General features: G+C 30.9%; 1 protein-coding gene across 2 annotated transcripts; it reads left to right on the plus strand.

Annotated features, from left to right (window-relative positions):
* Positions 1-6,909: 6,909 nt before the first annotated feature.
* On the plus strand, positions 6,910-9,758 carry LOC111996517 (uncharacterized). Of its 2 annotated transcripts, none has more exons than XM_065779513.1 (3): positions 6,910-7,438; positions 7,786-7,832; positions 9,459-9,758. In XM_065779513.1, exons 1-3 carry the CDS (start codon positions 6,971-6,973, stop codon positions 9,469-9,471), a joined length of 528 nt encoding a protein of 175 aa, XP_065635585.1. In that variant the 5' UTR covers positions 6,910-6,970; the 3' UTR covers positions 9,472-9,758. The 2 variants fall into 2 exon arrangements, with proteins under 2 accessions (XP_065635585.1, XP_023884272.1); XM_024028504.2 differs by having other exon boundaries at positions 6,913-7,438; positions 7,786-7,827.
* The last annotated feature ends 848 nt before the right edge of the window (positions 9,759-10,606 follow it).

Raw genomic sequence — 10,606 nt, forward strand, 5'->3', positions numbered from 1 at the left:
GTAGTTCATGGTGAAAGAACCCATTGGAAGGGTCATTCCCCCTTCAATGAAGGCTATCATAGGGATTATGACTTCCCCCTCTCTTCAGTCAGTTAATATCTGCTCCAGGGGGCAATACCTCAGATTTACCCCTGCGATATACCATAGGTCTGCTTAAATTCTTCTATTAAGGCAGGACTATCGACAAGGTATTGAAATCTACCCATTTTTAGGAAAGACTGGAAGCAATAACTGGGAGATAAAGGCTTAAAGGTTGAGAACCCTGGCCGAGAAGAGAATGATGAATTAAGGAGGTAGAAACTTACATAGACGAAACTGGAGAATGATCTTTGAATTTGCAGAAGAATTTTTTGTAGATTCTGGGAAGTAATGAGACAGGTGATTGGAGGAGATTGAAGGATTTCAGTGCGTGAACTCGCTGGATAGTCTGAGGATCCGTAAGGTAAACGAGAAATAACCACCTCTAAGGGCTTATATACGGGGACAGATGAAATGGTGTAATTCATCCCGCACAAATCCCGAAGAAGAACCATGTCCGTTAGATCAATGGCTCACCGTTAGATGAAAAAGACAAAACGCCGCCTGGAGTAATTAATACAGCGCATTGGGAATACGGAAACAATAGCGGCAATGATGAAGCGCTTGGATCTATGCCTACACAAGTGCAAGCTTCGATATTTACTGCATGACAGGTCAAAATCTTTTTTTTTCTCCTAAGATGCGAGGAAAAAATTAAAATTTTGAGGGCGATTGTGGGGGAAAAAGCTCAACCTTACATAATGGCCTAGGGCCCTATTTAAGGATTACTGTTTATCCGAAGAGAAGAAATCGGCTGAGATGGAGTCCATCTGGAAGAAGGATACTTGGAAACAAATGAGGAATACAATCTGAAAAGGTCGTCAGCGGTCCAAAGAGGTCTTACTCCTCGGATACGAATGGTCTTAATTAATCAAACGTGTGAAAAGTCCGAATGATCTTCCTAGCAACCCCAATGATAAAGATAAGCTCTGAGTATGTCTGGAGACGATAAGAACGAATAAATATCTAAAGGAAAAGCTGCTACCACCGTATTAAATGCACTGCAGCAACTTTTCTGACCGCATTTATGTGGAGAAGACCCTGAACAGTATAACCTCAGCGATCGCTACTCACAAAAAGTTAAAGAAGATACATGACATGACATGACATATACTCAAGTAGGTATTCAAATGAGGAACAAGTGGACGATGAGGATGATGGGGAAGGAGGCTATATAAAGAAGAAGGGCTTCTGATAAAAAGGTGGGGAGAGACGAGAGAAGAAGTAAAAGAAAGTTCTTACTGTAGCCCTAAGAATTGTAATCATTATTCAATTTATCATAAGCCCCTTCAGACTTCAACATATTTGATCTTTACGTGTATTTTTATGCTGGTTTATACTTAGACGTTGTGATCAACCGTTGTAAATTTCACAGTCAACCTAGCTCTATCATCCACACTCTACAAATTTATTGTTTTAGGCTTGAGCCACAAATCCTAACCCTACAGTTTATTATATGATCTATAAGCTTATATTTTATACATAATTTTAAACCACAAAAGCTTGCAATTTAAACAATGATGACATAACTATTGATTTTTAATTTTCTAAAAATTTTGCAAGCATAAAGGATATAAGAAGAAATTATAATCCAATGGTGGATTTGTCAAAATAATATGGTTGACCAAGATAATCTGATTGCAATAAAGTTAAAAATATATATTTAAATTATAGACATGTATGAGAATCATTTATAAGTGTGAAAAAGTGAAACCAAAATATATCAATGAAATTGGCATAAATTATGGATGCTTGAATCTTTTTATTTATTTATTAAATCCATGGCCAAAATAAACGATTTTTTAAAATAAAAGATGATATTTTTATGGAGTGTGTGTTGCTTAACAATGACATGATATTTTTGGAGTATTTTGCTTAACAATGACATGATATTCATAAAAGAGATCATGTATAAATAAGTAAACAATCAAGTTTTGATGTATATTCTCAAATTGAAACAAAGTATCAACCACAGCTGATATTAAATTATGAAATTAATTTTAAGGATGATTGACTCAAAATACTATTTCTAATCCACTTATAAAGATCCGTTTTTTGACTCAAACTCGAACCCAACCAATTTTGCTACGTCTACCTTCAAATATGGAATATATTCAATTTTGTTTACTCAATTTTAAAATATTAATATTGTTCTCAAATTTAAAAATGTAATAGTTTTTCCCTCCATGTATTGTTCTTCAATTCCTTACTCTCTCTCTCTCTCTCTCTCTCTCTCTTTTTTGATTTTAGTCCATTAAATTTGGGATTAATTAGTTCAATTTTAGGCCCCTAAATATTTTGGTTGGTATGATTTTGGCCAGTGGTGGCTTCAAGAATTTTGTTTAGGGGGGTCATTAAAAAATATAAATTAAAAAAAATTAATAAAAAGGAAACCTGAATATATCAAGTTATAGACAAAAAAAAAAAAAAAACCCATGAATTTTTACAATTTCCTTCTATAAGTTTTCAAATTTTGAATTGTTACACAATAGTTCATTACAAGAATTTATTGCCAATATAGATAGCTATGACCATTTTATTTTGTTAAGTTTGTCTAAATTTTTATTTTTATGTAGTTAATATGTCATTGTTTTTATAAAATATTTTAAACTAAATGACTAAATTAAACTCATTGACTCTATATTAATTATTGACGCACATAACCACACTCATTCATACATAAAATACTTCATTATGTGTTTATTTAATCAATCAAATGCTAGAATAATCACTAACTTTGCAATTTTTTTCTTCAATTTTTCTAATTTTATGACAAAAAGTTATTATAACATGATAACTATACACATTCATGTAACAAATCCTCTCAATTTCCGTCTACACCAAAAATGATTGGTATCTTGGTCTGATGATAAAGAGCTATCATCAAGAGTGGACGCCATAGATTGAAACTCTCTAAAAAAAATCATCTCTATTTCCTAATTATTAAATTATATAAAGTTATATTATATTTATATTGTACACAAACATCCACGTACACATCATTATTCACACAAATGACATTAAAAAAAAAATGCACACAATTAATATTAGACATACTCATATACATATAATAAAAAATTTTAAATAAAAAGTAATACTTACAATTCACAAACACTTACTCTTACTTTAAAAGTCAAAAGTACTTGTAATAATGGTGCATAAAATTTAAGTCAAGGTATGCAAAAATAATTTTAAGAAAAATTAATGTATTATACTAACAAAAAAAAATATATATATATTATATATATATATATATATATTATTTGAAGTCAGGGGTTCATTTGAACCCCTAACCAAAGAGTACTGCCGCCCCTGATTTTGGCCCTTAAATATGGGATGACTTTGCGTTCCATTAATCATGTAAACTAAAGAAAAAAAATAGAGGAACTAATTGTTAACATTTTAAAATTTTGAAGGACCAAAATTGAAATGACCACATATTTAAGGGACATAAAATGCATTTTTACCCAAACTTGTACCATCAATTGTTTGAACTTTGAATGGAGGTGAAAGAATTATGTTCTCTTTTTCTTTTCTTTGTATTTTATAGAGGTGAAAAAACTAAATACCTTTGAGGAAGCTCTCATTAAAGTGGGAAAATTAGGAATCTCAAAATATCTATTTTTCTAATCGATTGAAAATAGTAGTTATGGAGCTTTTGATTAGGGGGAATGAAGTAGACCTAATGAAGTATTTGCTGAAGAAAGAATCGAAAGTGATAACCATCAATAAGAATATGATGTAAACCCAACTTTTTACACTACTACCCTCTAATACTAGCGTGCCATCTCAGATTTTTACAACTTAATGAATAGGTTCTCACACACACACTCACATCTCATCGGTACCCTATTGCCTATTTATGTACACTAAAATCTGAAAAATTAAGGGGCCGTTTGGTATGGATTTTGAGCAACAATTTTCAGTTTTTTAAATAATATTACACGTATTTCCACATATTTGTTCACCCGCACGAATTTTCAAAAAATACAAACAACCTTACTAGAAAAATATTACCAAACGGGCCCTAAAACCCACAAAATCAAAAACCCAAACTCAACCTTCCACCTAAGAGCCACTAGTTTGGGAGCCACCATATTGAGAAGCAAGCATAGACTAGAGAAATACATCTGAACCCATGAGCATGAGATTCCCTCTCCACGCTTTCACCCTCACTTTAGAAATTCTCTAATTGTTTTTTTTTTCCCGGTTTATTGTATTCCACAAAAAATATAAAAGTTTCAATTGGATTAGTACAAACAATACTACATTTCATTCATTTCTTTTCCATTTCATTTATTTAGTTTTTCCTTCATGAACTCATAAACAAAGTGCTAATCTCTATTCCCAAATTTCGCCCTCTATATCATCACTAGCCTTGGTAGCATAATCCCTTTGAACTCCATCCCAAAATTGCACTAACTTTGTGGCAATAGTGGTGAGTTTTGCAATGGTGGTGGTGGTGGTGTTGAGTCTATTTTATAAGGGTAAGGCTTACCAATTAAATACCTTTCTCAAACCCCACAAAAGGAGAGTTTTCTGTACTGTTGGTAAATCATCATGCCACTCCCTTGATAGTTCAATGTACGAAATGTTTCTGATAATTATGGTCAAGACCTTCAATCAATATAAGTAAGTTTCTTTAATTCTTTCATTATTGATTTCATGATTAATTTATATCAATTTAATATTGTTAACATGTTTTTTAATTTCTCTATTTTTATTGTATTGTCATAGTATTCTTAATTAATAATCCGAATCCTTTGGATTATCTTCGACAGAAATTAAGTTCGCAAACCAGATTAATGAGATACATCGTTCTCAAAATAAAAAAGATGAATGAGATACATGGTGAGGCAATGTCTATGATAAGAACCCACCAAGTACCCACCAAGTATGCGGACATTACAAGATACCCATGAAAGGACCGAAAGCTTATAATGAATTTCACAATTTTTAACGTTTCCTCCAAAAGTTCTAACTTTCCAGGGAACCAAACTTTCTAGTTATATATATATATATATATAGAAAAATGCTAACGAATACAATATTTGTTAATAATTCATTTAAAGAAAGTTTTTACGGGAAAAGAAAAAAATACAATTAATATTTTGACAATTTTTTTCATTTCTCATAAAAGTGGTATCAAAACTTTCTTAAAATAGATTGTTAACCAATACCTTAATAACATTCGTTAGCAGGACTCATATATATATATATACATATTTTTAAAATTCAAATTTTCGGTTAGGAATTTTTCTTTGTGACGGTGTTAAGATCACTTGGCGAATAAAAACATGACAGACATTTGGCATTTGTGATTTCTGGTGGGGCAACTTTTTTTGGGTTATAAGAATATTCGGATTCTGCGATTCCTGTTTGGGCAAAATAGAATCTATTGCTAGCTGGGAGTCCTAGGAACTATTGCTAGCTGTGGCCCTCTCGATTCTCGAACCCTGCCATATCTGTATTCTTCTCGTGGCTATTCAACAATTCCGTAAAGCTGGAAGGAAGCAAAAGATTCTGCAGAGAAACTTATAAGACGCTAATCCAGAATCTTGCTTTATAGCCGATTTTAGAATCGAAACTTTGACTTAAAAAAAATGAAGAACTCATTGTGTCAAATTATTCTGCTAATACCAGCTTAGATCCTAGTTGAAATCAATGCATTTCCATTAAAAATTGTCGATTGAAACTTAAAAGGCAAAAATGTAAAATTGGTCCTCTAACTTTCACTCTTTTTCATTTTAGTCCTTTAACTTTCAGTTTTGTCAATTCAGTCCTCTAACTTTCAATTTTTATCAATGTAAAATTCCGTTAAACTCCATAACTGGACTGCGGTTAACTTTCAATTTTTTTCTTTAAATTTATTTCGGAATTAAAAGAAAAAAAAATCTGTAAAAAAAAGAAGAAAAGAAAACATTTAAGGTAAGGGGAATGACGTTAACGTGCCCCTTAGATGTTTTTTTTTTTTTGGCAGCCTTAACTAGGGTTTAACAGAATCTTGCATTGACAAAAATTGAAAGTTAAATAATTGAATTGATAAAACTGAAAGTTAAAAGGCTGAAATGAAAAAAAGTGAAAGTTAGAGAGTCAGTTTTATATTTTTGCCAACTTAAAATTATTCTCTTCCTCATCATCACCCTTTAGATCAGAACCCCAAAAGAACGAACCTAGAAGACGTGGGTGACTGTGATATTCTTAACAGATATATATCATCAATGCATGTTGAGGAATAAAGTGTGAAATAAAAATGATGTTCATCAAAAAAAAAAAAAAATGATATGACTCAGAATAGTGTGCCTTTTTTTTAATATGTTCCGTATCCAATAAATTAGGGCTATGCTATGTATACAAAAAATGTGACAATATTTTTTACATTAGTTTAGTTGCCAAGCTTCTATTGGTGCTCATTTAAGCTCATAATTAACATAATTTTTTTACCTACTATTAATAATATGTTACATCAAGCAAATATCAAATTTGTTGTATTTATAAAGATTAAAAAATGTTAAGACCACAAAAAATAACACAATTTTTGTCACAATTCACCACATAGCGAGTTGTGAGTATTACAAACTTACTATTTTTTTCTTCACCACTCATAAGTTGTTGCGCGATGAATTATGGCAAAAATTGAGTTTTTTTTATTTTTTTGGTCCGATTCCTTAAGATTTTCTGATAAGAAAGTGATAAAGGAATAAGACCCAAATTCTTTTTCTTTTTTATTCCGTTTTATGAACGGTGGCTTTGTCATGGAAAGATTCCATTTCAATACAACCCAATAGAGCGAATTGATCTCTCTATTATTAAACTCCTCTATAAAACTTGTGGACTGGGAGCTCAAAGTCACAGACTCACAGGTGATCACAGGCCCCCCACAGAGAAAGCAATGGAAGAATTTCATGAGGTTGCTATAGCTTACTACAACAATGCCCCTAGAAACCTTCAGCGACTGGCATGGAATTTCTTCCTCGCATTGGACTCGGATGGAGATGGCCAAATCAGCTACATGGAGTACATCAACTTCCTCCGGCAATACGGCTATGGCTGGATCAGCTCCAACTTCTTCAAGGACCTGGACCGCAACCGCGATGGCTGCCTGGGTTTCTGGGAAGTCCTCACTCTGTACTATGTGATTAAAACCAGGGGCCTTTGGTGCCAAGGGTGTCAAACATGCCTAGTTGGACTGTATTTTACTTGCGTTTCATGCTTTGACAGTGGCTCAAGGACTTATGATCTTTGTCCTGCATGCTATAAGCAAAAGAAGTTCAGTCACAACCACACCAACTTCATGGATAACCATCTCTTGCTTCGGTCCAAGAGAGGGCTTCCTGCTGGTACTGCAAACATCAATCAGGTAAGGACAATAGGTTATGCCATTTAGCAAAAACAATAATAATCAATGTTACTATCATACCTAGAATCACCAAATATTGAGAGAAACAAGCTCAAAAGATTTAGCATAAAATGGTGAAACCACATACATCTTTTTCTTTCTCTAACTAATATTGTTTACTTGGGTAACATAATTTATGTTTTATTTTTAATATATCTAGAGCTTAATTAGTTGAGTAATGGTGTGCTATAGAGGCGTACTGTGCAGATTTAACTTGACGCTATGACGGCTTTTTATTCTTTGAATTTATTTATTTATTTATTTGAGAAGGCTTCTCATGGAGGAAGTTGTACATATCTTTCATGCAGGCACTCGCTCCACGATCTGCGATTTGTGCTTCAGCTGCTGTGGTAGTGTATTCTCTCTTCTCAGACTTACATATACAGCTCTGTGTGTTTTCTCTCTCGCTCTGTGTTTTAAGAAATTTACTATTCAATCCATAAATACAAATACTAGAATAAATTGAACGTACGACTTGTAAGACCTAGTAAATATTAAGAGACCGTTTGGCTTGGGTGGAAAAGCTGAACGCGTTTGCGTTTCAGTTTTTTTTTTTTTTTTTTTTTTCACGGGTTTCAGTTTTTTTACTGTTTATGTATTGTAGCAGCTACTGTTCAATGAACAGTAGCCGCAAAGTTTGACTTTTCAACTCAAATTTACTGTTTACGGACCCACAATTTTTACTTTTCAGCAACTTTTTCATTAAAAATGGGTCCCACGGTACTATTCACACATTTAAAAATTATTTTGCTATAGTGTTTTCAGTTTTCAGTTTTCAGTTTTCAGTTTTCAGCTGTATCCAAACAGGCCCTAAGTAACAGAAAGACTCACTTTGGGAAAGTTGATAGATTTTTTTTAATACATAATTCACACTTCCTTAATTTAAAATTGATAAAATGCTCCATGCCCTAATAGGGATGGAACCAAGATTTCGTATATAGCAGGGCATCAAAGCATAAACTAAAACTTTTTCATCATTAAAAAAAAATATATATATATATATATATATATATATATATGAAGAATATATAAAAATAATAATAGTATTAAATACTTTTCTTTCAATAATTTATTGAAATGGAAGTTGGCTTTTTTTTTTTCTTTTTTTAACTTGAAAATTATCTACAATTGATTTGCCATTAAATTTTGCAAAAACATTTCTTTCAATTTACAAAACTAAAGAGTTTGTACTAAAATCATCTTCTATGTTATTGCAAAATCCAGTTTTGAAAATATTGTGATAAATAAAAAATGAAATACAATACAAATAAAAAATATGTCATATGTGTAATATTCTTCTTACTAAACAAATAACTATTATATTCAAGTAAAATTAAAAACAAAAGCACCCAAGTGCACAATAATTTAACACTAGATGGAGTTCTCTCTCTCTATATATATATATGTGCGTGTGTGTTCATAATGATTGTGTGAAAATATGTGTTCATTAGATGTCAACAAAAACTCCAAGGCTTTCATTTTATATTACTATATAAATTAAATATGTCATATTTTTTTATTTTTATAAGAAAATGAGAAATATGTCAAATATTGATAAAAACATGCTGCTAAATAGTTATAAAAAAGAAGAAGAAGAAGAAAAAAAAAAAAAAACACTAAAAGGATTGCCTAGATGGACCCAGATACTGCATGACAGCACCTAAATCTCAAAACGTCCTATATGTACACATTTTAATAGAATTCTGTTACATTATATTTTATTTAAATGATAGAATAAATAGTTTCAGAAAAAAAAAAATAATAAATGTTTAAGAACAACTACCGATTTCATATTTTCAAAAACTAAAATAAAAAAGAATATCATTTTGTTTTTTAATAAAAAAGAAAAGATCATATATATTTTGTTGAACTTACCCAACATTGCATTGCATGAGTTTCTAATTTTTATATATAAAATTATTATTCATTCAAAAAAAAAAAAATATATATATATATATATATAAATTATTGTTTGGCTCAGGATGATGATTTGACGCAAGCATTTCAAGCATTGGAGACAGGGCTTGTTGCAGGGAGAGCGAACGCTTGCATCGTTATGTAATCATATCACGAGTAAGGCATGACGGCCATGCAACTGCGCTCGTGTTTCAATAAAGCATGGTCAAGAATCAAGATTAGGCAATATATATATATATATATATATACTCTTGTATTTCCCTAAATGCTTTGGTTCCGGAATGGAACATCTGAATAAACTACCATGCTTGCATGACAATCAATATATATATATATATATATGGGAAACAGTGCTTTGCTATTAGTGTTTTTTTAGTCTTTAATTACAAAATATCTATATTAAAGTTTTAAATTATCCTCTTTCTTCTGGCCCGAACAAAACCTTTAAAAAAGAGGTGGGTGGGAGGAGAAGGCAATGAAATTGGATGTTGATATTAGGGATGGACCCAGGATTTTAAGCTAGCAGGAGTTAAAACATAAAAAAAAAAAAAAAAAACCCTCTAAATAAGCATACATATAGTATTATTAAATTATAAATACACAAAATCGTTATTTCTAAATATATTAAGATACAACCATTTACCAATAAAACAAAAACAATAATAAAAAAAAATAAACAAAAACAAAAAAAAAAAAAATAATGTTTTTTTTTTTAATATTAGGTTGGCTAGGATTTCTTTTTTTGATTGAAGTTAAAGCATTCACGGTGGTATTGTTACAATTTTTAGCTTTTAACATCTTAAAAAACTATTTTATCTATTTTACTGCTTCATTTTACAATACATCCAATATCAAATATTCTATTTTTTTATTATTTCATTTAAAATAATATAAACAATTCATTAAAATAATAAAGGAAGAGAGAGAATTTGAGTTTTTTAATTAAAGGAAGTGATATAATCTTAATAAAATATTGTATTTTATTTTTAATAACTTGCTATAGTTAACTGGTATTTATACCAGTTTACAGTAATTGCAAAAAATTTAGCTTTAAGTTCTCCAATAACACATAATTTTTTGGTTCTTTGGTGATAAAATAGTTTTTTTTTTTTTGCTAAGATACACCATTGTGAATATTTTTATTGTTTTTGTTAAGTTTTTGGGTTGAATAGTTGCCATTTGGGTGAGGCTAATTAGACTTATTGAGGAAAA

This window comes from Quercus suber, unplaced genomic scaffold (genome assembly GCF_002906115.3).
Source record: "Quercus suber isolate HL8 unplaced genomic scaffold, Cork oak 2.0 scaffold_211, whole genome shotgun sequence".
NCBI classification, from domain to species: Eukaryota; Viridiplantae; Streptophyta; class Magnoliopsida; order Fagales; family Fagaceae; genus Quercus; species Quercus suber.